Below are 25,720 nucleotides of genomic sequence, written 5' to 3' on the forward strand. Positions count from 1 at the left end.
GAGTGGCCGGGGCGGCTGTGCCATTGTGGCGTCACCCTCTTCTGGCTGAGGGAGGTACCCGAGGGGACAAGGAGGGCCTGTCTGTCTGTCTGTAGCTGGTTTCTCGCAGCTTCCCGAGCCAGCCTTGACACCGGGGCCCCACCTGTAAGCATCGAGGGTGAGGGCCTCTCCAAACAGCCCCCCCGACAAATGAAGGGAGGGCATCGGTGGGACACACATTAGGAAGTAGACCAGCTGCTGCTGTGCGACAGCAGCGTTCCCTGGAGAGCCGGGGATGGGGGAGGGCGGCGCACGGTGAGGGTTCCCGGCCCAGAGAAGTCAGGCTCCCGCCCCGGCTCCACGCCCCGGTTCGGGTGGTCCCTGGGTGGTCCCAGTGCCCCGCTGGGTTTAGCCAGCATCCTGTCCTCAGCCCACACGCCCTTCCCCACCTTCCCTCGGGCTGGAAGGCAGGGAGGGGCTGGTGGGAAGGCCGGGGCGGTGGGATTAAGTCCCCAGATGTGGGAGGATGGGCCATCCTGGCGATGCATGCAGAGGTGACGGCCTGTGTTTTCTCCTCAGAAACTGACTGAACCGGAACCGACGGCTGTGAAGGCCTGGCCAGGGCGGCCGCCCTCCACGTGGAAGGGCCTGACCCCTCTCTGCTGCCATGGGCCGCTGCCGTACCCAGCCCGCCAGGCTCACACAGGTCTCCACGCGGCCAAGCCTGCCGCCGCCCGCACCCGGCCCGCCACCCGGCCCGCCACCCCAGCGAGCAGGGAGGAGCGTCTGTCAGTTCTTCCGCCCACAATGTAGGACCTTTCCTTTGCCTTCCAGTGGATAAATAGTTCAGATTTCATATTCATAGACACAGAATCAAGTTTTTAACATATAAATCTGCCTATACACATTTAATAAAACATCAGATTATAAACACTTCCATTACATAGAAACTTTGGTTAGCAAAGCAGTACATGGTCTTTTACATCATCTCTGGAAATGCCCCATGTCTGTTCTCTGGAGATCGCTGGGCTGCGTGTTCCCGCACCTTCCACGGTCAGGCCGGGGTTATCACACGCTCAGAACCGCACCTGCAACCGCTGGGGCCCCCTCTGCGCTCCTCCAGGAAGGCGGCACCTTTGAATAGACCTCTGCTCCTTAAGCGGTGACCAGCAACATTGCATAGCAGGTTTGCCTCGCCTTACGGGATGATCGGTGCAGAACCCGCTGTTACCCGCAGTTCAGAAAACTGACCTGTGATTAGTGTTTGATGCTTACCACTCTCGTAAGTTGTTACAGTAATTCTGCTTTTTCATGGGAGTTTGAATCATGGACCATAACTCTTCAGTGATCAGATCAACTAAAGAAACATTTGTTATTAAGCCTAATGTACTGACCTATGTGCCGCCTTTTTTTTTTTTTTTTTTTTTCAGTCTAGACACGTTTAGAGGAAAATTGACAAGCGAAACAGGGATGGGGGATGGGAGTGAAGGCACACAGCCGCTGGGGCTCTCTCTGCCCTCTATCCACCCTCACTCCTGAGCCGTCTCTGGTTTGGGAAGGAAGGCCCACGCTCGCCTGGTTAGACTGAGAGCTGGCGGGATTCGGGGACTTCTCGGAATTATCGGAGCCGGGTGGCCCTCAGCACAAAGACCTGCATGTGGAGTTCCCAGCAGAAGACCCAGAGTCCTCCTGGCCCCCGTGCCTGGGGCCTGGTTGGCATGCTGGACATCGCTGGACAGGTCCTTGTGAGGATGTTTTTAAAGTTCTATATTTATATCCCCAAACTTGGAAACAGGATCTCTGTCTACTTTAGCTTAACCCTCATATCCATCTTTTTAATTGAGAAAAGTCACAGGAAAAGGTGCCTTTGAAACACTGAGAAACTTGCCTACAAAGCTGTGCTAAACGGTAAATCCCTATCTCCCCGAGACCGGCTGCCCTGAGAGCAGCAGGTAAAGAGGGGGCTGGCAAAGGTGCATCACCTCCCAGAAACCACCTGCTTCTCAGAGCACCAAGGCCTCGGAGACCCCAGAGAGAGGGCAGGGGCTTTGGGCAAGAAATACAGGGGGGTGGGGGCTGTTCGGCACGGTCCTTCTCCCCCACCCCACCCCCCGGGAACTGGGCCGGGCAGGCACCTCGCGGGTTTGGCTCTGAGCACAGAGATGGGGGTTGCGCCTCCTGCCTCCAGGAGAGGCTTTTCTTCGTAAACCAAAAGCCCTTGCACCATTGTTCTTCTAAAGTGTCTCCTCTCGCTTGCCCTGTCCCGTTAGGGACCACCTCTTCTTTGTTTCAAACAGGTGACTTGTGAGGACTTGGCAAGTTTGGCAGCCTGTTTTTGTATCCTTTCCATATTTAGCCCCAAGGCCTCTTTGCGGAATTGCCCAGAATGGCGAGTGATTGCCTTCCTTCAGAGAACAGACACCTAGAACTTTTCCTGTAGTGGTTATGTACATGCAGATTAATTTATATGTATCCATATACAGCACAGATACTCGTTTGATGCTTTACTCGTGACGCGTACGCCTGACGTGGCACGTGGGTGTTGGGGAGAGCAGCCCGTGTCGGGGAGTTGCTGGGGAGGCCGGGGCGGCCCCGCGCGAAGCCACCTCCGAGTGTCCGCGACACCACCCTGCCGGCGTCACTCCCAGAGCCCTGCGTGCCCCGGCCGAGGGCCGTGTCTTTACAGAGGAGTTTCTTGGTTATTTTATTTGTATTCACGTCATTTACAACCCAAACAGCGAAACAGAAAACATAAATTACATGGTGGACAGGTTCACGCAGGACATAGGGCCCCGACCTCAGCACCAGCTCGTCCTTAAAAGGTGGAAGCGTCACGGTGCTGCCCGCGGGCAGGTTTTGCTCACAGGCGTCAGCCTGCCCGCTAGCCAGGGCCACCCCCCAAACGGCGAGACTGCCCAGGCTGGACAGACCCTCCTCCTTCCTTTGCTCTCGGACCCGAGTGACTAAGGAATGAGGTGATGGAGACAGAAATGGTTGGTTCATCGTGCAGGTGCCTAAAGGGACGTCGCAGCAGGTACCCAGGGCCCTGGGGGCAAAACCAGGAACACAGCCAACCGGCTACAGAGACGCAGGCACAGCAGCCCGGAGCCGGCGCGTGCCAGAGTTCGGTGGGGATGCAGGACGGCCGCAGCCAGCCCCGTGGCCAGGGAGGTCACCACGGTTTGTGCCCCACCCAGGGTTAGACTGTGCTGCTGCCTTCAGGAGAGGGCAGGCTGTGGGCTCTAGAGTTGAGGGAAGTAGGGTGGGGTTAGTCTCTCCCAAAGAAAAAGCTTGTTTTGTAAGGTGACTAATCTTTCCCCTCTTCTCTGTATGCACTTGGACTCATCAGAGATGGTGAAATATGTCAGTGTTTCTTGTTGCCTGTGTCTTGTACGTGTTTGGTTTATTATATTTTTTACATGGGGTTGTAGATCCAGTTTTAATAGGTGTGCCCAGATCACCATTCTGATAAAGGAAACATGGATTTATGATACAGATACTTTGCATACTTTGATTACGTATATTAATTCTTGACTATTGAGGAGCTTTGTGATTTGGAAGGCGGGCTCTCGTTTTCCTGAGTCGTGGGCTCCTGAAGTGGAAAGCCTGGCTGGAGGACTCGTGGCACCTGGGGTGGGTGGCCCTGTATGACTTGGAGCTCCTTTTGCAGCCAAGTGCCCGCCCTGCTGTCGGGAAGCAAAGGTGGGAGGTGGGTGAGGGTCGGTGGTACCTGCAGGCTCCCGAATGCGCTCACGGCCCTGGGAGGCCGTCCCACCGGGAAGTCTCAGCATGTTCTCCAGGCCGAGATGTGCGTGCCATGGGTTTTGTCCTGCTCAGTCCGTGGTCCCGTGGCAGGTCCTGTGACCCCCCTCTCCCCCGTGTGCCAGGCTGCCTTCCACAGAGGCTTAGCATCGCCCTTTTAGTGCACCTCCTCACCCACAGCTCCCTGCTTGTGCCGCCCTGCCTTGGGCCCGGTTGCCTCTTGTCTTCCTGCGCTCTTCTCGGACCAGAATCCTCGGGTTGGAGTGGCTTTGTCTATTCAGACATCGCAGCCCAAGTGGATAAAGGCACTTTGCAGGAGAGGAGAACCAGCCCAGAAGAAAACCTTAAACAAACCAAACCTGGAGTTTGGGCTTTTCCTAAAGTTTCTTCCCCCTTTTTCCTCACTCAGACTTTACCTGGGGCAGGTTATTGGTTTGACTCACCTTTTGTATTATGTCTAGATTGTCCTGTATCCCATTGATTGGCAAGGCTCAGTTATGTGCTGGAGAAGAAAAGTCCCCTAGACACGTAAAGGTCCGCGTGGCCAGCCCTTCCAGGCGGAAGCCGGCAGCCTGCCCGGGTCAGGAGAGTAACGGGGCTCCATCCTCCCCACTCCCACTGGAGGCCCCTCTCCAGCTCTCCTGAACCGGCTTCCTTCGCCTCCTTTCTCGGGAGCACAGGCCCTCCCAGCCTTCCTGCCCGGGACTGGGGGGCCATCTCCGTGTGACTGGGGGAGCACCTGCCCTCACAGAAGCTCCAACACCCAGAGAAGTGGGGAGTGTGGAGCCCATGCCCTCTCCTGAACGGGCCCCTCCCGGAGCAAGGCTTCAGTCTGTTTTGTCTCCTGTGGTCCATTCATAGTAGCCGAGCCGTGCAACAACGCTGGGGCTGAGGCGGCTGCAGGCAACCTCTCAACCAAGGGTTGGATGCTGACTTGGGCCGAGTGAGTGGAGGGTGGAGGTGGGGATCATAGAACTGCTGGGCTTGCTGCCCGGCCCAGCTCTAGGTCTAGATGGAACCCACGGACCTCGGTTGGAAGTCGTTTCTGCTGCAATCTGTGTGTGTTCCCAGTGCCGTCACGCTGGGGAGGGGGCCGAGGGCTGACGGCAGCTCCCCCAGGTTGACCCAGAGTCCGAGCGGGAGGAGGAGCAGGTGGAACGCTCCCCCGGAGGGGGCGGGAGGCGCGCTCTGTGGTTCTTCAACCCTGAAGAACCGGTGACTTGCCTGTCAATCCGGCCTCTCCTTTGCTTGGAGCCCCAGTCCTGCAGTCAGACTGGAGACCGACAGCCTGGACCCCGCGGGAACCAACCATCCTACCTGAGCAGGGGTGGGGGCCCAGAGTGGGGGGGTGAGCAGGCGCCGCTGACCCTATGGACAGGGGCGGGGCCAGCACCTGCTGCCTTGCGTTGTGACTATCCTATCTTGTGGTGTGCGGGACCGTGAGGATTCCTGCGTTGCTGTCCTGGGCCCCAGGCTTTCACAGCCCTCAGGCTGCTCGGGCCAGAGCCCCACGGGGTGGAGGGGCTGTCTTCCCTCCGGCTGCAGGAGTCTCTCCTGCTGCCCACTCGGGGCAGGTGGCAGGCGGGGACCTGAGAGGGGTCTGCGTGCTTACCTGCCGTGAGCGCCCTTTCCTGAATTCGGGAGCCGGGCTCCGCCGCGTGTGTGTTGAGTAGCTTTTCTTGGCTAATGCTTTATGACGTCTGTTCCTTCCCTTAATGAGTGGTTTGAAGGCCCCCGATGTGACCGGAGTTGGAGGTGGAATGTCTCGGGTGGAGGCCGTCTGGAGTCGAGGAGCACAGGAAGCTGCAGGCCCGTGGTCTTTCTCAGGAGTCGGCGCAGAGCAGGCACCCGCAGAGGGGTGCCTGCTAATCCTGTAATTTGTGTTCAGAGAGAGACTGTCATTCATCCCCGGCCCCGGCTCCGGCCCGGCCCGGCCCGCGGCCCTGTCCTGCGGTTTGCTGCAGACGTGGCCCGGAGAGCCAGCGCCACCCTCAGCGGATGCAGCCTGGTCGGCAGGCCACTGGGTGATGCGGGCGGGGAGGGGTGCTCGCCCCCCGGCAGCGGGTTCCCACCCTGCTCCCCAGCACCGCCTTGTTCAGTGCGTCGGGAGGGCCGGACTGTGCCATCGTTGTTGTTGGAAAGAGACCTTGTCCTCCCCCCCCAACCACGTGGTTGACTGAAAAGGTACTGAGTGGCGCGGCCTTTGTGCAAGTCGGGAAGAGGTTGCCAGAGGCCTGCAGGTTCCTGGTTTTCTGCCACCCACTACCGGTCTGGTCTTCAGCTCAGACCCTTTGTTCCCTGAGGGCGAGGGTATCTGTGGAAGGGAGGCTGGAGAGGGCAGGGGCAGCTGGCTTGTGGTGCGCTTCCCGTCTCCCGGAGACGCCAAAGAAGCCATCGTCTTGGTGCTAAGAGGCCACTGCCCGGCTTCTGTTTGTCCAGAGGGCCCCTCCTCCTGCAGTGGCTGCATGTGAGAGACCAAACCGAGAGAGAGGCACAGGCACACTTTGGCTGTCACCGGGCCTGGCTGGAAGGGGGTTCTTTGCCCTGGGGAAATGTTTTTAACAGAAAGATGGAACTTGCCTTTGGACCGGGGCTGTGCCGGGGCAGGAGGGGTGCGCTGCCCTCTCCGGGCTGAGTCTCCGGGCCTCACAAGGTCCCCTGTGGGGATGCTGCTATTTCTAAGATGCAAATTGCACATTTCCTAGATTTTGTATCTGTGGATTTGGATAAGGGAGGGGAACAGGGACAAACTGCTTGTACAATTTGAAATGGGCCGAAATGGTACTGAAAATCTTTCGATTGCTCCTAAATAAAAACGTAAACACATTTCTCATCTGCTGACTATTTTGTGGGGGAATCAAAGAAAGCTGAGAACACTTCTATCTCCTGATTTACCCTGTGGGCAAGACCCACAACGTGGAGGGGTGAGTGGGGCAGTCTCCCTCAGGCACTCCAGGAAAGTTCCAGCTCGCCCGTCTCGCACGCGCTGGTCACTGGAGTGCCTCCTTGGGGAAGGAAGTGCAGCGTGGCAGAATTTATGCTGGACAAAGGGAAACTGAGTCAGACCTGGAGCCATCAGCCCTCTGGGAGGAGGGTACTGATAAGCTTGTCATTTGCTAAGGAGAGGGTGGCGAATATGTCTAAGGACTCTGGGGCCTTGAAGGAATAGGATTAAAGGCCAACTTCTAATGTTCAAAGCAATTGAATCTTGTTGGGGTGACGCTCAGGGCCTGTGCCAACGGGAGAAGGGGCCCCTGACAAAGCCCCTGGGGCGGGGACACACCAAGGCAGGACATCCAGGGGCACACCAGGCCCCGTTCCTGACCTGGCCCTCTGGAGGCCAGCTTAAGTCTTGGGGAAGCAGCTTTGTGCCGAACCTAAAAAGCAAGTACTCGGGAGCTAGACCAGCTGAGTGTGGAACCCTGAAGCCCGTCAGCTGACGCCGTGGTGGCTGCAGACACAGGCAGCAGCTCGCCGAGGACCCAACCGTGGACGACAGAGTGGGCAGCAGTGGCAGCCAGGGGTCACTGTGGGTGTCCTTGGGGCAGCTGCAGTGGCCTCCAGCAGGGAACAGAACCTCAGACTGACCCTGGAAGACCCACTGAGGACTCTCAGGCTGAGACAGGATTCGATCAGTTCAGCTGACATGGCCCGGAGGACGACCGCGTTCTGTTCCATGAGCTCGTTCGGTGGGGTGACCTGGTACTACTTAGCGTTGTTTTCTCGCCCAACAGAACCGAGGTGGTGAGAGATGATGAGCTCAAGCCGGGAGGCCAGTGAGTGTCTAGCCCTAGGCGCAGCCGTGGGTGATGACGTTCAGGTCCGGAGGGAGGCCCTGCCCTCAGCGCTGAGGACCACAGACCGTGGAGGGGGGTCTCCCTGACCTGAGCCCTCTGCTCAGGCTGCAGAAAGCCCCTGTCCTTGTAGGCGGTGCTGTGTGCGCGTGTGGTGAGGCAGGCCACTCCCCACCGGGAGCCAGCACGTCCCATCCCCAGTGAGGGTCTCCCCCCAGTCCCCCCCACCACCAACACTGGGCCTCCTGGGTCATTCAACCATTGTCATGTCTGCAGGAATTTGAGGTGACGCTGATCTGTGCATTTGCTCCAATTTGCTGTCCTGCTTTCCACTAGGAAGAAGGATCAAGACACTTGCAGTGAAAGGCAAAGGCAGTCACCTGGCTATCGTAGGAGAGCCAGGAGGAGGTGTGTCTCAGGTCAGTGAGGCTGCCTGAGACAGCAGAGCCAGTAAAGGAGGGATGGCCTGGGAAAATGAAAGTGGTCTACACCCACAGCCAGGGAAGTCACATGACGGCACAGATGGTTCCTTACCCAACGGCCAGCACAGAGCCTCTTCCGTCACTGGTTAGAAAAGCTTTCTTCTCCTGCCCATAAGACTCTGGGAAAACACGGGTCAGGAAAGCCTAGGTTAATTCCCACCTACCACCTTCTTGTCCGAGGGAAAAGACCATCCTCCTCTTGAGTCAGACCACAAAGCTCCAGGAAGAAAGCCAAGGGGCCAGCAAGAACCCGAGCAGGTGCGCTCCAGCTGATCTAGTTCAGAGACGACAGGAAACATTTTAAATTGTGATCCCTGTTCTCCAGGTGGATGGTACTCAGAGGGGGTCTACAATGGACCAGGACTGGCCCCAAATCTGAGAACTTGGGGAATGTATGTCTTGGTCTGATTTGTGATACAGAAAAGGGATGCTCTGAACTGACAACTAAATCCACCTTGGGCTTGTCTTCAAAAAAATCTTGGCCTCTCCAAGGCCAGCGACCATGCTTGGGTACCCACCTGCATTATCACACCAGGGTGGTGTGCCAATGACCATTCTACCAACCAACCAACCGATTACACTTACCTGCGTCTTTTCAATGACAGATCTTCTCAGGCTTCCTGGGCTGGCTTACTATGCCTGTCCCCACGCATCCATCAGGCAGGCAGCTCTTTTCTCTGTACAGCGTAATTTTCAATCCACACCAGCACAGACCATTACAAAAATAGCCACAGGAAGGGAAGGGCAGGGCCCATTAAACCGTGTTCTAGGCACAGAGATTTTTGTCTGCAAGCTACAGAGGCAACCAGAGTGGCACCCAGAAATGTACGTTTGAATGCTTTTTTTTTTTCTTTTTTAAGGCGAGGTTTCTGCGGAACTGGGAAGGGGACTTTGGTTGCTTCCTGGTCACCGTGAAAGCTGGCTGCCCACGGAAACCTGGGCTTGCTCACAGGCAGGCTGCACTCTATGCTGCCACACCCTCAGTGGAAGAGCTGGAGGAGGGCGTGGCCACACACCTCCCCGTAGCCCAGAGGGAAGATCTGCTGGACCTGGGAAGTGAACAGAAACTCCTCACCTGCTTCTACTGCAGAATAACCACCAGGCAAGCATCCCTAGGTGACAAGTCTCCAGGCAGCAGCAGGCTTTGCCGAGCCTCCAGAAGAACACACAAGTTAAAGGGTAAGGGACATGAGGATAATTTATCTGGCAGTTAGATCTTAAGAGGGCAACAGAGCTAGCAAACGGCCAGCCCTGCGCCCAGGTGCGGTCAGCGGGTTTGCGTGAGCTGAATGCTGGCTATGCTGAAGCACCTTCACGCCCACGGGCCTGAACCCCGGCCTCTGTCGTCCCCAACCTTCCATCGCCTTCCTTGGGTCTTCTCACCAGCTGGACAGAAACTGCCATTGAGCGCAGCAGTGAGTGACCTTCAGCACCCAGCTGCCTGTCCCCTGTGAGGCCGGCAGCTCCTTAATCCCTCTTTCCTTCCTGAGGGAAAGCATCCTGTGTTCTCCTTGCCTTTAAAGAAACCTCCATCGCCAGAACAGGCTTTGCTCTGTCTTCTCCCCCCACTCCCCCCACCCCGCCTCGCCCACTCCTGACGGGGCTTAACATCCCAAATCAACCCCTGCCAGCAGGGCAGGCAGCCCACCACTGCTCTCCTCTCAGACGCTTCCCTCCGGGGGTGGGGAGCGGGAGGGGCAAAACGTCATTACCATACCATCGAGAAGGAAAATAATTCTATTATTTTTTAAAGTCCTTTTCAGAAGGAAAGCTTTTCCAATAAAATTTAAAATTTTTATTAACATTTAAATTACAAACCAAACGTTGGCAACCATATATAGACATGTTTGTTTGCTATGGACAGCTGACTGTGAGGTCATACTTTCAAATACAACTTCAGAATTAGTTTAAATAAATCAATACGTTTTCTCAGAAATTGTATAATTTCCTTCGGTTTACAGTCCATGATATGGAAAGTTTAATATAATGTTAAATAATTTACCGTCTATCCTAAAAGTAAGCTATAGAAAACTGAATCACTATTAGGATTGAATAACAACAAGGCTTTAACGGCTCAGTGGTTCTTCTGAAGAGTATATGAAAAGGTAACACTGTTAGTTGAGCTGTAAAATCCGTAAAAATAACAGTTCTGCCACAGTGCAGATAAGTTCGTTCATTCTGCTTCCTCAATCCCCTCACCAAGCAGCTTTCAGGTCAAAGTGGAAGACGTAGAAAATCATACATCCTATGTGAAGTAATGAAGATCGTGAGAAATAGAGTGTGCAAAAAATAAACTTTAAAATTCCATACTCCGACATCATGTACGTCTATTAGCAAACAGGATTTGATTGATTTCACAAATACTTGAGATCATCTCAGACAGCATCCCCTTGCACTGTCATCCGGCAGATTCAGATCCAAGGTCTTTCGATGCAACAGGGAAAGTGGTCTTCTTCAGTCTGATTTGGGGTTCGCAGCCAGCCCGCTGGGGCTGCGGAGGGTGCCTTGCTGAGGGAGGACACGTTACTTGTGTGCAGGAGTTTCCTGAACGTACGGGGACAGTGCCCAGCTTGACCTCTGCCTTGGTGACCGGCTTTGCCATTCTGGCCCCACTGGCGCCGATCGTCCTGACCAAGCTGTCGCCTTGCTGTGGATCTCGGGGGACGTGGCGTGAATGCAGGCACGTCCTCGCTGACCACGCGGGAGGAGTCGCCACCCAGCACGTCCAGCGCCCAAACAGGTCCACCCTGGTGAGCGGGTGCTTCAGGCTTGCATCCAGGCCGCAGGCAGGTGGCACCACAGCCCAGCACGTCCAGCCCCGGGGCCCTCGTCCTCCCATGGCCCCGAGGTGCTGCTGTGGCCTTGGGCACGTCGTCACTGTCCCCGCTCCAGGGGGCACCCCAGGGCTCGGCCTCCTCCGCTGGCCCTCTCGGGGCAACCCTCCGCAGCCCAGCTGCCCAGTGCTGCTATGTTCCCACGCGGCCCCGCGTCTGTCAGGCTGGGTGGTGCTCCTGGTCGTGGGCAACGTGCCCTTGTGCTGTGTCCTCCTCTCCAGGCAGGCTCTGTGCTCCTCCGCCCTGGCTCCAGGGCCGAACTGCGGGAACACCTACCCTCCCTCCCTTCCCGGCTGTGGTTTTAAAGCTACAGGACTATGTAAACTTCGTCGCCCTAGCCCAGCAAAGCTGCTCCTCCTTCCCTCCTCTCAGGAATGTCAGTGGCCCCTCAGAGCCTCCCGTGCTGCCGGCTGAGGCAGCCTCTCTCTCTGAGAGGCTGCGGCCGTGGTCCTGGTCCCACAGATGGAAGGCTCCATCTCCAGAAGGCAGGGCCAGATGTGTGTGCTTAAATGCGAGACACAGTACAGTTTTTGCCTTCACCCAGAGCTGGGGCATGGAGGCCCTGAATAGTGAGTGATACATTTCATTAACGGCATGCTTTCCGTCTAGCGTCCACTGCTGGAATCCAGGCTCCAGGTGGCAAGGCCAGGAAGGCTGCCACGCAGGCAGCTTTCCAGGAAACCAGTCCACGGCCCTCCGTGAGGTGCACAGCACCCGCTGCTCTCAACGAGGCTGGGGCACAGCTAGAGGCGGTTGTCTCCATTGACCCGAGTCCTTCGCGGGGCCCTGGACAGAAGGGGAGAGTGTCCTTACCAGCAGCGGGCCTTGCAGCCCAGGGGAACAGCCCACAAGCCAACAGGAGGTAGAGAAACCGAAGGCGGATCAGCCACTCCTTCCCGTCTCTCAGGCCCCCTCCTCCAGGCTGCACACTGGCCACCTCGCCTCTACCCCCTCACCTTCGTTCCCGACTGTCAAAATGGTCGGCGAGATGCTCCTGGGAGATGCGGAAGTCCTCAAACGGCTGCTGGTAGCGAGCTTCGAAGGAGCCTTCCCGGGCCCGGCCGTGAAACAGCTGGCCCGAGGTGTCGCAGCCCCGCTCCCGCAGGGACGCACCCCCAAAGGGACTGAGGTCGCCGTTCTCCTGCTTCAACAGGGGCAGATGCACAGGGGGTCAGTGGCTGCCAGGCCCCCGGTGAGGCTGGGCCCGGCACTTGCCCTGCCCCACCTGGCCGCAGGTACCTTGGCAGGGAAAACGTCGACCTTGACGAGCAGGGAGGCCAACTCCAGGTCCTCACTATAGTTGTTCTTCAAAGGCACCGCTCTGTATCCTAGGAGGAGAAAGCCTGGCCCTGAGCCCAAGGGGGAGGCGAGCAAAGCCCCCTCACCCACAAGCCAGATCTCGGGGGGGGGGGGCACAGTCTCTAGGAAGGGTCCTCACCTGTCTTCAGACCCTTCACCGGGAAGGTAGCCTGAGCCAGGAAGTTCTGGTCACTAAACATGTCTTCCTCATACACCACAAAGCGCAGGAAGGCGAATTCGGGGTTACTGATCTGGAAGTGGAAGGGCTTGGCTGGCCACATGGGGTTCAGTCCATTGTCCACTGCGAAAGCAAGGGCAAAAGGCCTCAGGCCACTGCCAGGAGAGGACGGATCACAGGTGCGGAGAGGCCTTCGGTGCCCTGGAGGATGAGGACGGTGAGCAGGGAGAGGAGACTCACCCACAAACTCTGTCTTCTGCTTGGTGCTGTCATACTCAGCACCGGCCACCTCAATCTCCACGAAAGGACACACGATGCCTCGGCCATTCTTCGGCAGATGCCGGGCCCCCAGCACCTGTAAGGCAGGCAAAGATGGGCCCAGGATGGTCCTTCCAACTCATGCCAAGTCCCCACTACCCAGCGGAGGCAGTGCGCCCTCTGCTGGGCCCCAAGGACACTGCCCACCAAGTCCCTCAAGTCATCAGGGCTCTAAGAGCAGCTGCCGCAGCAAAAGTTCATTTGAAGAAGTCCTAGCCTTAACCAAAATTTTCACGTGAGTTTTTGCAATCAACTCCACACGAAATCCAAGTCTATTTTAACATGAAAATTTTAAAATTACTTCCCCCTAGAACAAAAAAATAGAGAGCTCCTCTCCAGGAGAAACCTGGCTCCCCCCACGCTGTCCTCACTCCTCCTCCAAGACTGCACAGGCCCCACACCTGAACCCCACAGCACCAAGCTGCCCATATCACTGCTGCTCACCGGGGGCCTCAAGGGCGCGACTGTAGAGCAAGCCCCGGGGCCTCGAGGGGCGGCAGGGGGCCTCCGTCTCACTCAAGCCCCGTTCCAGGAAGTAAGTACCGTCTAGCCGATTCCTGCCGGTGGGCCGCTAGCTCACCACTGGCACTAGCTTCCTGCCTGTCTTCTGCCCACTCCTGCCAGGCGGTGGCTCTCCATGGCTTGGCCTTACTGGATAGCCTGACTCCTTAGTGCCAATAACTGTCCACATTTAGCCAGCTGCCTCCAGCCTGTGCTGGTCAGAGCCCAGCCCCATGGGGGAGGCTGGTAGCTACGCGCCCACCTCAGAAGACAGTGACATCTTCCTCGAGCTCCAGGACAGTCCAGTGCCCCCCGCCCCATGGCGTTAACCAGCACCCCGGCCTTGACGCTGGAATGAGCCCAGCAGAGCGTCCCCTTCCCACCTCGATGCAGATGGCACACGGCTCCAGCCCGCGGAGGCTGCTCTTGTCAAAGGGGTCGAAGGCCTCGTCGCGCATGATGCTCGGCTGCAGCACGTAGCCACAGTGCCCGCCGGCCAGGAAGAGGGCCTGGTTCATCTGCATAGGCTTGTCTGGAAGAGCCGGGTTACAGTGGACTCCAGCCCAGCCGCCCGGCAGGACCCCGCCCCACGAGCCACCTCCTCACCTGGGGTCTGGAAGTTGAGGGCCACCAGCTGACTGCCACAGATCCACATGGGCAAGGGGTCGTAATTGGAGGAGTCCAGCCGCTGGCCCTTGGGGTAGATGCGGGAGAGCTGCAGCCGGTTGTACTGGAGGAACTTCTTGCCTTTGGCCTTGTTCACGTACTTCTCAGCCTTGGTTTCCGGGAAGGACGACATGTCCCGGTAGCAGGCGCGTTCTGTGCCGATCTCTGGGCCAAACAGGGAGAGCGCTCACAGAGCCCGCCCACCCGGGCGCTGCTGGGGGCCAGACCCCCGCACTGCCCCTGGGCCAGACCCTTACTCTCTTCGTCGAAGGGAACAGGCCGGCAGTAGACGACAAGCTCGGAGAGCTCCAGGGCGATCTTCTTCCTCCGCTCCATCATCTTCCCCTCAGTGAGCTGGTGACACACAGGCCCTGAGCCCAGGTGGGACCCCTCCCTCCCCACCGCCAGGAGAGGGACGCCCCCAGCCACCTGGGGCATGCCCACCCACACCTTCCAGACCCTACTGTCTGTCCCCAGTCTCACCCCAGAAACGTCCTCTCTCCTCCCTGCCCCTCCAAGACTTAGGAGGGTGGAATCCTCACCACCACCCGGGCCCCAGTGACACCCCAGGGCCCTGAGCTGGATGCACCCACAGTGATGCTGTGACCATTCAGTACCCAAGCCTCCATCAGGCACATAGGCCGCCTCCCCGTTTCCTTGTGTCCTCGCTGGGGACTCGGGCTTATCTTCTGTGTCCTAAGGACCGTCGTCCTTCCACCCGCCCTGGCCCAGAAGCCTCACCCCTTAGTTCCCCTCACTCAACACAACCACCTACTACTCGCTGTGGCCAGACTTCAGCTACGGAAGCCCATTCACAAGTGCCCCCGTCCTGTCCTCTGACCCCTGGAGGCCCACTTCCTTCCAGAAGGGGCTCCTATTCTCAGACTCTTCCTTCCCCTCTCAGCCCAGACCTCAGGATCCATCCCTTCAACCACCTGGGCCTTCCTGCCTTGTCCTTCTGGGCCCTGCTCTGACAAAATCCTCAGCACCCAGCCCTCTCGGCTTGGCTCGTGGGAGTCCTTTCTCCAAAGCAGCCACAGGTGTGTACTGCAGGCCTTCCACCCCACCCCAAATGACCAGGGTGGCATCGAGCAGGAGCTCCCACACCCTGGCGAGCACTTCCTCCTCCGTCCCAGGCTCAGTGGAAGAGCCTCCCTCCTCCAGAGGCTGGTCCTTCCGACCCAGCTTGGGCTCCGCGTTCTTCCACCATCCTGCCCCGCAGAGGCTGTGCCCTTGCCTTCCACGCTCTGTGATGCCCACTGCCATCCCACCCAGCCACGACCTGACACGGCTGCTACCAACTCCAATGGGCACTTTCAGGTTCTGACCCTGCCTGTCTGCTCTGCCGCCCTCCACACATCAGACCCCTCCGCCTCTCTTTCTTGAAACCTACATCCTCGAAGGTCACGCCCGGTTCCCAACCTATACCACCTCATCCCTAAGCCCCTGGGCACCCACTCCTGCTTCCAGCCCACGACCTGTCCTCTCACCTCTGCCCTTGGTATCCAAAGGCCCACTGAGCAGGGCCACTTGGACATCCCACAGGTACCTCAAACTCAACATGCCATACCGCTGACCACGTGTGTTTCCTCCGATCCCTGCCTAGCGGTGGGGGCGGGGGCTGCCCACCCGGGGCTGCCCCACTGCTCCGAGGGCCACTGGCAGGCTCTCACCCTGGCATCGGCGGTCTGGGCCACCTCCCTGATCTTCTTCACCCAGTCCTGCAGCTCCTCCTGTGAGTCGGCAGCCACATCTAGGGACCAGTGTGCCACCGATGCCATGCTGATGGAGAAGACGAAGAGCCGGTTGTTCTTGCCCTCAGGACGGATGGCTGGGAGGGAGGGAGAGGAGCGCAGAGCTGGGGACAGATGTGCCTGAGTCCCCACCCCGCACCCCGTGAGGAGGCGGCACTGCTCTGCCAGGCCTGCCTCACAGCTGAGGACGCTGTAGCCCAGCAATGAGTCGCCGCCACCCCAGGCCGCGCGCCCCTCCCCACCCTGTCCCCAAGCCTCCGTCACACCCACGGACCAGCCCATCAGGACTGTGGGCGTCAGCTCGCCAGCGGCACCGTCCACAGCGCCTGCGCGGGGCGAGCACGCAGGGGTCAAGGCCAGGGGTGAAGAAGGGAGCCTGGGCGTCAAGAGGGCATCCAGGAATGGGGAGAGCTCAGGGTGAGGGCAGCCCTAGGGGTCTGGCCATCGGCTTTCTCCCTTGGGGCCTGAAGAGGGCCACCAGGGACTGCGGACCCTAAGGGGCAGAGAAAGGGCTGGGGGCTCACCTATCTGACAAGCCGGCACATCCAAGACCCCCCGCAGCAAGTCCCCCAGGGGGCTGTTCTCGTCCAAGTGCTGCGGGAGGCAAAGCCCACGGACGGTCAGCAAGCCCACTGTGCCCACAGACGGGAAATGCATCTGACACGCGGGCGTGTGAACGCACGAGCGTGGCCCACGTTCATCAGAGACCGCGGCCACGGCGGGGCAGACGGGACCGCATGTGAGGGGCTGTGCGCGCGCAGGCACGCTGACCCTGCCCGTGGTGGCGTGTGCACAGGAAGGGAGTCTGGGGACGGGAGCCCCGTCCCACCAACGGGGCTCTGGTCTCACCTCCCTCTCAGGCTCCAGGGCCGCAGGGCTGACCATCTCCTCTACGTAGTTTGACGGGAACCACAGCTGCTTCTTCCCACCATAGTCACCACGCCACCTGGGGAAGCCGCAGCATGCTGACCCCTAGCAGCCACCCCAAACCCCCCAGAGGAGAGCAGCCCTGCAGGTGCACCTCGGGGCCCATGCGGGCCCGTGCCGCCCAAGCCCCTCTCACTGTCCACGCCGCCGGCGCCCAGGATGCCTGGCCCCGCACCACGGGCTCTCAGCCGGCTCACCAGCCTCCTTCCTGCTTCTCCACGTTCTGGATAATGGCGCTCTTGGTGAAAGTCAGCTCGTCCTCTCTCTGGGCCTTGTAGTCGAAGAGAGCTTTGACAGCGCACTGCGGGGAAGAGAAGCACCGGTCAAAGCAAACAGGCCCTCCCACTCCTCTCCTGACCTGCGGCCTCACGTGTGCACGCACATGTGCACACACGTGTGCACGCACGTGCGCTGGGGCTGCCCAGCTGGGGCTCAGGCACCACCGCCAGTGACCCAGCCTCACTACCATCCTCAGCCCGGGCCTGTGGGAGGCTCCAGGTCAGATGGGACGGGAGAGCAGGGCCTCTGCCAGGGAAGCTCCTCAGGGTCCAGGGAGAACCTTGCAAGCTCCTGCCCGGGGCCCCAGGAGCCAGGCCAGGAGGCTAGGAAGGGAGTGTCTGTGGGTGCTGAGTGCCTCCTCTGGGACTGGAAGCCTTGCGGTGTGCCTGGGACCCCATCATTCCTCATCTGCAAAGTAGGAGAAGGAATCTTCTCCCAGGCTCCCTGGCTGCTGAGGAAAGGGGGTGAGGAAAAGGGCACAGCTCCTTACCCCTTAGAAAAAAGCCCTGACAGAGCTCCACAAGGTGAGGGAGGGAGGGAGGGAGGAGCAAAGAACACCGTCTTCTGGCCAGCATGCCCCACCCCCACCCCACTGCCCCCAGGGAGAAAACGGGGGTCACCGGGGAGCAGTCTGGAAGGGTCGGTGCTGACCCCCAGGGACGGGGCTGGGGAGGGGTTGGCCCTGGGAGAGACGCGGTCGTACACCAACCGCACACCTCTCACCCCCTCTCGGGCCTCGGAAAACCACAAACACCACTTCTCCCCGAAGGGCCCTGAGCAGAGAATGCAAGCCCCAGGCAGCTAGAGACACTCCCCAGCTGCCTGTGCCCAGAGCCCGAGGCTGCACCTTGAAAGTCGGCATGGGGTTCGCCTCCACGTAGAAGCCGGGGTTGCGGCCTTCATACAGGGCCCCGTAGTCGGGCTCCTGGAAACAGGACAGAAGGGGCTTTGTTAACGCCCAGAGGGGAAAGTGGCTGCTGGCTTCCGTGTCCCCTCCTCTCCTCACTGCACCAAGTCTGCCGCCTTCACGCACCTGGTCCGCCAGGGTCCCCCAACCTCAGGGGCCTGGCCTCACCCCTCCTTCTCTCTGCCCTCGTGCCCACGGCTCCGAAGTCTCGGTTCCTGAAGCCCCCCTGCGTCTGCCCCAGGCCCTCAGCATGCTTCTCTCACACCCCAGCCCCAGCAGGCGGCAGCCCTCGCCTAGGCCACCCAGGTCCAAGGACAAGAGTCTCAAGTGGACTTTCTGCGCTGGACCCCTTCCTCTTCCCCAGGGCCACACCCCTGGCCCAGAGCCCTTGTGGCTCCCGCCCCACAGCCCTGCCTTCCTCCCTCACTGGTCTCCCTCCACAACCGTGCCTCTGTAGCCTACGCGCCCCTGCCCTGGGGACAGAGTCTGGTCTGCGCCCAGCCCTGGGCAGACCCCCTCCCTGTGTGAGCTCTAGGACCTCCGCATCCCACATCCTGGCCCACGGGGATCTCTCTGCTTGGACGCCTGCCCCCACCTCTTCACCCAGCCAGCTCGTGCCTGTCCTTGTAGACGCCACTCAGAAGCCACTCCCTCCAGGATGCCTTCCTGGCTCCCAGCTGGGCTAGCTGTCCCTCCCAGCAGCACCGCAGCCCCCCGGGCCTCTCTGCTCCCCACATCCACAGCACCCTGGGACCGTCAGGTGCAGCCTGCCCCGCCCTGCCTCCCAGGCTCTCACCGCTGTGCCGATCTTCTCCAGCGCCTCCTCGTTGATGGGATAGCGTAGCTTCATCTTGCGGTACAGGGGGTGCTTCTCGTAGTAACTGACGAGGTCCACGAGGCTGTCAAACTCTGAGTTGCCCAGCATCACGGTCTGGCCCTCCTGCTGGACGCGGCAGTGCTTGATCTTGCCCTCAGCCCTGGCAGGGACCGAACAGCCACACAGGGTCAGGGCAGCCCGGACCAGGCGTGCCCGCACCGCCCCAGCCCCCCAAGGGCACCCCCTCACCGGAAGGAGATGGCGTATGAGTTGGGCTCATTCCGTTTCCGCACCAGGAAGGCCCCGTCCCGGGGGACGCGCATCAGCATGTGCTCGGCCTGCGCTCTGGTCAGGCTCGCGTGGTACCACCTGTGGACGGGCCCGAGTCAGCCCCGGCCACCACCCCCGGGTTCCCGCCCCGTCCCCGTCCCCTCGCTCACTCTTTGCTCTCGTGGGCGTTGGTCTGCGGGACGGGTTCTGAGAGGCGCATCTCAAATTCGTTGCAGCGCAGGGGCACCTGCTGGTAGTGTGTGATGAGGTCATAGAGTGAGTCGAAGACGAGGTTGTCTGTCAGGAAGAACTTGGGGGTCCCTGCGTCCTGCCGGGAGTGGATCCGGCAGTGCTGGACTTTGCCGTTCCGCCTGAGGGGACATGGGGAGGCAGTGAGCAGCAGGCCAGGCCACACGCCACGCTCCACCCGCGGCGAGGCACCAGGCCTCAGGCAGGAGACGCCCTGAGGACGGCTCAGGTGGGGGCGGACCTCTAGGGGTTCTGCACTAACTACAAGTGCGTGTGCGCGTGACGCACTGTGGGACCTGGCCACCCCTGCCAGCGTCGGATCCACGTGTGCACGCGCTGGGAGGGTTACCAGAAGGAGAGGGTGTAGTCGCCCACGAAGGTCTCGCTCTCGCGCACGAGGAAAGAGCCGTCGGGGGCCCCGGTCTCGATGCAGTACTCCGTGAGCAGGCGCTCGGCGATGTGCCGCCCGTCCCGTCCCGCCCCGAGCTTCCCGTGAAACCACTTCTCATTGGAGTGCAGCTCTGTGCTGCCACTGGCCTGCAAGGCAGAGGGCGACGGCAGAGACACTCGGTGACTCTGACCCCAGCCCGGCCCCCGGCCCTGGGCCAGCCCCTCACCTCCTTGGGCTCCTCCTCGTCCTCGTTGCCCTGGTCACTGCTGGTCTCCTCGGAGTAGTAGATCTTGCTACTGGTCAGAACGAAGTAGTGGGGATACCACTCCTGGAAGAGCCGAGAGCGAGGCCTGTGAACAGAGCCCCCTCACCACCCTGCCCCCCAGGCCCAGCCAGACCCAGCCAGGCCCAGCCCTCACGTGATTCACGGGGTCCTCCAGGTAGAGGATGCCGTTCTTGATGGAGTTGCTGATGTCGTTCTCAGAGTACATCACGGACGTAGGCACCTCTTCATAGGCACTGCCCTCAGCCAGCTTCTTGTGCTGTGGGGGACAGGCCACGACGTGGCTTCCCAGGCCCAGGCCCGGAGCCCGACCTCCTCACCCAGGCCTGGACCCACAGCTAGAGTGGAGGAGTGGGGCCCCCAAAGCCCTACCTTGATGAGGATCTTCCTCTTGAGCTGGCTGGGTGAGGGGAGCCCGTCAGCAGCAATGTCCACGGGCTTGGTGAGAAGCGTGTCCCCGAGCACTTTCTTGAAGTACTGGGCCATGTTCCTCTGCTGGGCGATGCTGCAGTGGTCCTCGATGGACAAGATGACCGGGTACCTGCAGGGTGGGGGACCAGCGCATAACACAGATCCTGCAATTCCAAGGGCTCACGGCTCAGACGCTCAAAGAGTGAGGTGTTAGGAGCCTAGGGCCCAAGGTCCTTTCTAAAGGGGAGCCACCGCACAGAAGAGGCAGGCCCTGGCCACTGTGGGGGGTAGCAGAGGGGTCTAGAGAGGCACTTTCGGGTGCAGCAGAAACCAAGGGCTGGGACTGTTGCAGACAGGTGTCCCCAGAGTTGATCTCGTCATGGCGGCTGCCCCAGCAGCAAGGAGAGACATCCTACACCCAAGGTCAGGAGAGGTGACAAGCAGCCTCCAAATTTAGCTACTGGGGGACCCCGATGACCCCCTCAGTGAGGTGGGAGAGACTAGTGACCACGTGTTGCGGGGAACAATAGGAACTGCAGAGTGAGACACAAGGAGCACAGACAATTCTCTGGGTTGTGACGGGAAAGGAGCTGGCAGGACAATGGCCTTGCGAGCCCAGGTTAAGGAATTAATTTTTGAGGATGAGAAGAGCTTGACTGTGCTCCACAGGCTGAGGAGAAGGACCCACGGAGAGAGCAGGTGGGCCAAGCGTGCAGGAAGTGAATGGCTCGGGAAGGGCTGGCTCCAGCAGGTGGCAGGAGGCGGAAGGCAGGGAGGAGGGCAGCACATTCAAGGGGACCCAGGAGAGAGCTGGAGCCGAGCCACGCCACTCACTCTGAGGCCACAAAGGCATGCTCCTTGATGGTGTGCAGGACGTCTGAGAACTTGATCTTGGTGGTCAGGGTGTGTCCGTGGTAAATGACTGGCATCCCGTCTGGACCGTCCCAGCAGTCCACTGGGGAGCAAGGTGACCAGAGTCAAGCGGGCAGGCCTCCCCCGCCCCCCTCCCCCCGCCTAGCCCCCACGCACACTCGATGCAGCGGCAGCCCATCCGCAGGCAGCGGGCGTAGGCTTCCAGGGAGGACTCGCTGGAAAACTGGTCCCCGGTCAGGTACCTGGACAGGGAAGCAGGGCGGGGTGGTCAGGCGAGACCCACCTCCCGGGGTCGGGCATGGGCCAAGGGAGCCACTCACGTGTTGTGCGAGGAAGAGATCCAGTAGTGGGACAGGGGGTTGTTCATGGTGTCGGGGCACACGGCGTCCAGCTGCGAGTTCCATATGCTGTTCTCCTTGGAGAACAGGAAGGTGACAAACTGCCCAGGAGCAAATGCGAAGAGAAGAGAAGAGAAGATGAGCCCCTGCCCTGGGCCACGGCACAGGGTGACATGGGAGAGAGTGCTCAATCCAGGTCGGGGGCACGACGGACTGCGGGAGGGACCCGGCCGGGCTCCAGCGGGCCTGCCTGCTCCCTGATTCCCTGATGGAGGCTGAGGGGCAGGGCTCACCTCGTCCAGGAAGAAGTAAGGCTCCTCGATCTCTCGCAAGGGGTCTCGGAGGAAGCTGAGCATGAACTCCTGCACCTGGAGCCGGTCGACAGCCCACAGCTCCTGATGGGTGGGAGGGTGGGGCATGTGAGGGGCCTCCATCCCGTGGTGAGCCCAGCCCCCCTCAGCCGGCACCCTGGCCCAACCCCAGCCCAGTCCTACCCCCTGGTACTCGAGAAGGAACTGCTGGAACTCAGGAAGGGACACCCGGCAGAGCTCCGGCCGCTCCCCCGCCCTGCGGGAGAGAAGGGAAATGCCTGGCGGCCGGCTGGCTAGCGTGGGCCACAGACAATGAGGGGCCCCTGGGAAGGCAGGGCCCAGCTCCCGGCCAGCACAGCCGCCCGGAATGGGCCAGCAGGGCTCCCCTGCTCCCGCTGCCTCCCACCTGCATCGGGAATCAACCAGGGGAGGGACGAAGGGGCCCGGGGAGAACCACACCTCCCCACTTCAAACCAAACCTCAGGGCACTGGCTTCCAGGAAGGGGAGGTCCATCTGCAGGAGACAGAACCAGGTCAGCACGAGAGCCCCTGGGAGGCCACGTGGGGAAGGGGCTCTCAGGAAGAAAGTCTGGGGCAACAGAAAGGGGCAGGCCTCACGAGGAGAAGAGCTGGAGAAATGGCACCTAATCGCCCCCAAGCAGGGCAGCAGGGCTGAGGCAAGCGGGGCTGGGGCGGGAGAGCAGGGCAGGGGCGGTGGGGGCAGGTGGCTCATGCACCGTCTTCTGGGCGCTGTACATGAGGCTGCGGTACAGCTGAGCAAACTGCCCGTAGGTGATGTCGCTGGTGCGCTGCTCCAGGTCCTGCGAGGCAGAGCGGGACTTCCCGTCAGGCCTCCCGCAGGGCTTGGGGCAGCCGGCCTCCCCACCTGCCTGCAGACGGCCCACCGGCCCTTACCGTCAGCCGCTCTCGGAGGAAGCGCATGTTGGGGACCCGGTAGTTGACCTGGGACAGCATGTTCTTCAGGTCCTTGGCTGATATACTGAGGAAACAAGGACATCGCCCGTGGCCTCACCCCACCTCTCACGACTTCTGACCTGTGGGCTGAGTCCACCTGGGGCTGAACAGGTAAACAACACTACTCTGGGACTTGCAGTCCTGACGGTGAGGCTGGCTCAGAACCATGGGGTAACCAAGGGAGGTCCCGTCCTTTCTCTGGGCCTCGGTCTCCTCAGCTGAGCAAAGGAAAGTCTAGGATTCTGGCAAGGAGGGGTCACCAGGCTCAGTAAAGTGGGTCAGGACGGGGAAAGGGGAGCCCATCTTCGGGCCGCCCTCCCACCAGTACCGCTCAGCCCACACGTCTGGGCCCTCAGCTCTCCCAGGGACAGAGAGAAGCAGCCACTACTGTGGGGCCTCCAGGCTCCTTCCACCTCACTCTCAAACTCCCCGAGAGGGGCAGGCAGCTCACAGGACTCCCGCCCACTGCCCCTGGGAGTCGGGGCCTCCGAGGGGAGGAGGGGGAAGATCCTTCTCAGCCCAATACCACTGCTGGCAATGGGGCACACTCCCGAGGTCTGATAGGGAAGCACCCCTGCCCAAGAATGGCACAGAGGACGACGCTGTGCCTGGCAACAGGATGAAAACAATTGGGAGAGGGAGGCCTTCTTTCCTGGGAGGTGGTGGCAGGGAGGGGAATGTGGGCACCCCTCCTTCTCTTGCCCAAGGGCCTGGCAGGCAGCACCAAAACTCCCAGAGGGGTCCAGCCCTGCCCTGGGCGGTCCTGCTGTCTATCAGCCAGTGCTGTTCAGCAAGCGCTTGCCTGGTCTCAGTCACCCAGGGTGGGGCCGTCAGGGTCCTCACTGGGCAGGTTAGGAAACTTGCTGCGTCATCAAGCTTTCCTTCTGTGGACTCCTTGCCATCAGCATTACACGCAGATTGTTACCACTCCCCCCAAAACACCTGTCTGCCCTGCTTCTTCTCCAGCCACTGCCCCTTCTCTGTTCCTCTTCACAGCAGTGCCTTAAAGGAGAGACCCAGGCTCCTTTTATTTTCTGAACCCCATCCCCACTGTCCACTGCCTGCCTCAAGGTCACCAACGACCTCTGTGCTGTCAAGTCCAAGGAGCACCTCTCAGTCATCCCCACACGTGACAAGGCCTGGCACAGCTGACCACCCCGCTCTTCCCTGGGCTTCCGGGGCTCTACACCCTCCGGTTTTCCTCTTAACTCTCGAGCAGCCACTTCCCTTGGCTGGCTCCTCTCCTCACCTCCCCAGTCCCCAGTGTTGAGCAGCATGGGCCTGGGATCAGCCACCAGCCTCCTTCTCTCTTCTTGCCAAGGTTACCCCCAGGCATCTCCAGCCTCGTGGCCTTCCAAATCACCTATGTGCTCCTCAGGTACCAGCTCCAGCCTGACTTCTCCCCTGAACTCGTTCTACGCACCTGCCTGCTCAACATCTCTACCTGAACATCTAAGGGCATCACAGGACTTCACCCACTCAAATCTGCACCTCCCACGGCCTTCCCCATCTCAGTCAATGGCAAGTCCACCTTTCCAGATGCTCACGCCAAAAAGCTTTTTACCATAAACCTCAACTCTCTCTCTCTCTCACCCCAAAATCAGTTAGGAAATGCTATTGGGCTCTACCTTCAAAATACAGCCCAGCCAAAATCCAACCCCTTCCTAATACCCCACCCTGACCCAGTCTTCTTCACCCAGAGCGTTAGAGTTGCTCCCTGAGTTCTCCACTCCACCTGCCCTGGACTCTCCAAGCACAGCTAGCAGTTCTGTGCAACTGAACCCGGGTCACATCATGCTTCTCTTCAACACCCTCCGTGGTGTCCACCTCTCTCCCAGTCAACGGTCCTTCTCATCCATCACCCAGCTTTTGTCCTGCACCTCTCTGTAGCCCCTCTGGTAGTCATACCATGGCCTCAAAGCCGTGAGCTTCAAAGCACCGCCCCCCCTACACTACAGGACATCCAGAGCCAGTTCTGCACCGCCTGTCTCTGCCCACAGTGGCAGGGCACGTGGCTTATTGTCCCTGGCCTCTCCCGCCAGCTCGCACAAGGCCATCAGGGGGCTTTCTGCAGGAAGCTCCTTGTGCCAGAACCGCCAGCCCACCCTGCTTGAGGCAGGTCCTCCGGTTCTCCAGGCAGCTGCCTGAAGGTGGGCTATTGCTCTGGCGGTCCCAACCCACCCTGCTGGGCTAGAGCCACAGCGCAGGACCCACCGATCCTCACGATTCCGGTCCACTGAGTAGAACTGCTTCCGCAGCCACCTGGAGGGAGAGAAGCCCGAAGTGAGGCCCAGGCTTAGGGAGGAGACCAGCAGGCAGGCTCTGGGCACAGAGGCCTGAGTCCCTGCCCTGCTCCCTAGAGCCCGACGCCCCAACCCTAACCACGTCTTGGGGGGTTCTTACCTCTCAATCTGCAAGGGTGTGGCCGCCTGCAACGTATCCTCCATCAGCCAAGTCAGGCCCTTGATCCACATGTTCACTTCGTCCTCAGACGTAGCTATGAGCAAGGGGTAAAGAGCTGAGCCTGGGGCCAGGGGCTGTTCCCCTTAACTCTTCCACCTCCTCCACCTCCTCAGCTCCCACCTTGTAGGCTCAGGGTCTTCAGGCGGAATTCCATTCCATACAGGATGACAAAGCAGTGCGACTGGTCCGGTCGAAAAGCAGGATCCTCTTGGTAGCGATCGAAGTCCCGTGAGGTCTTCCCCGGGCGGATCTCCTTGATTTCTCGAATGTCAACTAGGAAGGCAGGGAAGAGGTCAAGGTCAGGCTGAGGTCTCTCAGGGTCAGCACTGAAACGAGGGCAGCCTGGTCTCCCCACTCATTCCCACACTCTCCTCATGGAGGACCACAAAGAGAAACCCCCCCAACCCCGGGAAGAGGGGCAGAGTCAAGACCACTCAGTCCTACTGGGGGACAGAAGAGAACTAGGCTGAGTCTAAGGACAGAGCTCTGCTAAAAGCTGAGCGTCTGCGGACACAGGAATCTCCGTCCCGTGTACCTTCCCTCGCTGACAATACAGGCGGGTCACTCTAACCTGGGAAAGAGCTGGACTCTACAAAGAGAAATGGGGACCCACGGCTGTTCTGTGAGGACCATTTCCTGACACAAAAGTACACAAACTG

General features: G+C 60.0%; 2 protein-coding genes across 13 annotated transcripts in view; one reads left to right on the forward strand and one right to left on the reverse strand.

The window, feature by feature from the left end:
• ZHX3 (zinc fingers and homeoboxes 3) overlaps positions 1-6,567 on the forward strand; it is a 140,357-nt gene extending 133,790 nt beyond the window's left edge. For 6 of the 10 annotated variants that reach the window (XM_036824798.1, XM_036824801.1, XM_036824796.1 and 3 more), the window contains one exon: positions 559-6,567. In XM_036824798.1, coding sequence (XP_036680693.1) covers positions 559-569 — 11 coding nt within the window. In that variant the 3' untranslated portion in view covers positions 570-6,567. The remainder of the gene's footprint in view (positions 1-558) is intronic. The other 4 variants (XR_005016398.1, XR_005016397.1, XR_005016396.1 and 1 more) reach the window with 4 other exon arrangements.
• A 4,604-nt stretch (positions 6,568-11,171) lies between these two features.
• Positions 11,172-25,720, reverse strand: part of PLCG1 (phospholipase C gamma 1) — a 34,170-nt gene continuing 19,621 nt past the window's right edge. The window contains exons 3-33 of one of the 3 annotated variants that reach the window (XM_036825304.1): positions 25,182-25,334; positions 25,002-25,095; positions 24,813-24,860; positions 22,539-22,623; positions 22,361-22,444; positions 22,103-22,137; positions 21,807-21,879; positions 21,606-21,707; positions 21,295-21,413; positions 21,131-21,216; positions 20,936-21,056; positions 20,063-20,231; positions 19,827-19,949; positions 19,634-19,735; positions 19,366-19,553; positions 18,938-19,138; positions 18,747-18,866; positions 18,477-18,657; positions 17,621-17,698; positions 16,692-16,795; positions 16,417-16,513; positions 16,092-16,161; positions 15,487-15,644; positions 14,071-14,167; positions 13,754-13,978; positions 13,531-13,679; positions 12,569-12,683; positions 12,290-12,451; positions 12,091-12,179; positions 11,808-11,995; positions 11,172-11,637 (exon numbers count right to left, since the gene is read on the reverse strand). In XM_036825304.1, the coding sequence (XP_036681199.1) occupies positions 11,595-11,637; positions 11,808-11,995; positions 12,091-12,179; positions 12,290-12,451; positions 12,569-12,683; positions 13,531-13,679; positions 13,754-13,978; positions 14,071-14,167; positions 15,487-15,644; positions 16,092-16,161; positions 16,417-16,513; positions 16,692-16,795; positions 17,621-17,698; positions 18,477-18,657; positions 18,747-18,866; positions 18,938-19,138; positions 19,366-19,553; positions 19,634-19,735; positions 19,827-19,949; positions 20,063-20,231; positions 20,936-21,056; positions 21,131-21,216; positions 21,295-21,413; positions 21,606-21,707; positions 21,807-21,879; positions 22,103-22,137; positions 22,361-22,444; positions 22,539-22,623; positions 24,813-24,860; positions 25,002-25,095; positions 25,182-25,334 (3,659 nt within the window). In that variant the 3' untranslated portion in view covers positions 11,172-11,594. Of the gene's footprint in view, positions 11,638-11,807; positions 11,996-12,090; positions 12,180-12,289; positions 12,452-12,568; positions 12,684-13,530; positions 13,680-13,753; positions 13,979-14,070; positions 14,168-15,486; positions 15,645-16,091; positions 16,162-16,416; positions 16,514-16,691; positions 16,796-17,620; positions 17,699-18,476; positions 18,658-18,746; positions 18,867-18,937; positions 19,139-19,365; positions 19,554-19,633; positions 19,736-19,826; positions 19,950-20,062; positions 20,232-20,935; positions 21,057-21,130; positions 21,217-21,294; positions 21,414-21,605; positions 21,708-21,806; positions 21,880-22,102; positions 22,138-22,360; positions 22,445-22,538; positions 22,624-23,400; positions 23,531-24,812; positions 24,861-25,001; positions 25,096-25,181; positions 25,335-25,720 lie in introns of those variants that run through there. The other 2 variants (XM_036825306.1, XM_036825307.1) reach the window with 2 other exon arrangements.

The sequence above is a fragment of the Balaenoptera musculus genome, chromosome 15 (genome assembly GCF_009873245.2).
Source record: "Balaenoptera musculus isolate JJ_BM4_2016_0621 chromosome 15, mBalMus1.pri.v3, whole genome shotgun sequence".
Taxonomy (NCBI): domain Eukaryota; kingdom Metazoa; phylum Chordata; class Mammalia; order Artiodactyla; family Balaenopteridae; genus Balaenoptera; species Balaenoptera musculus.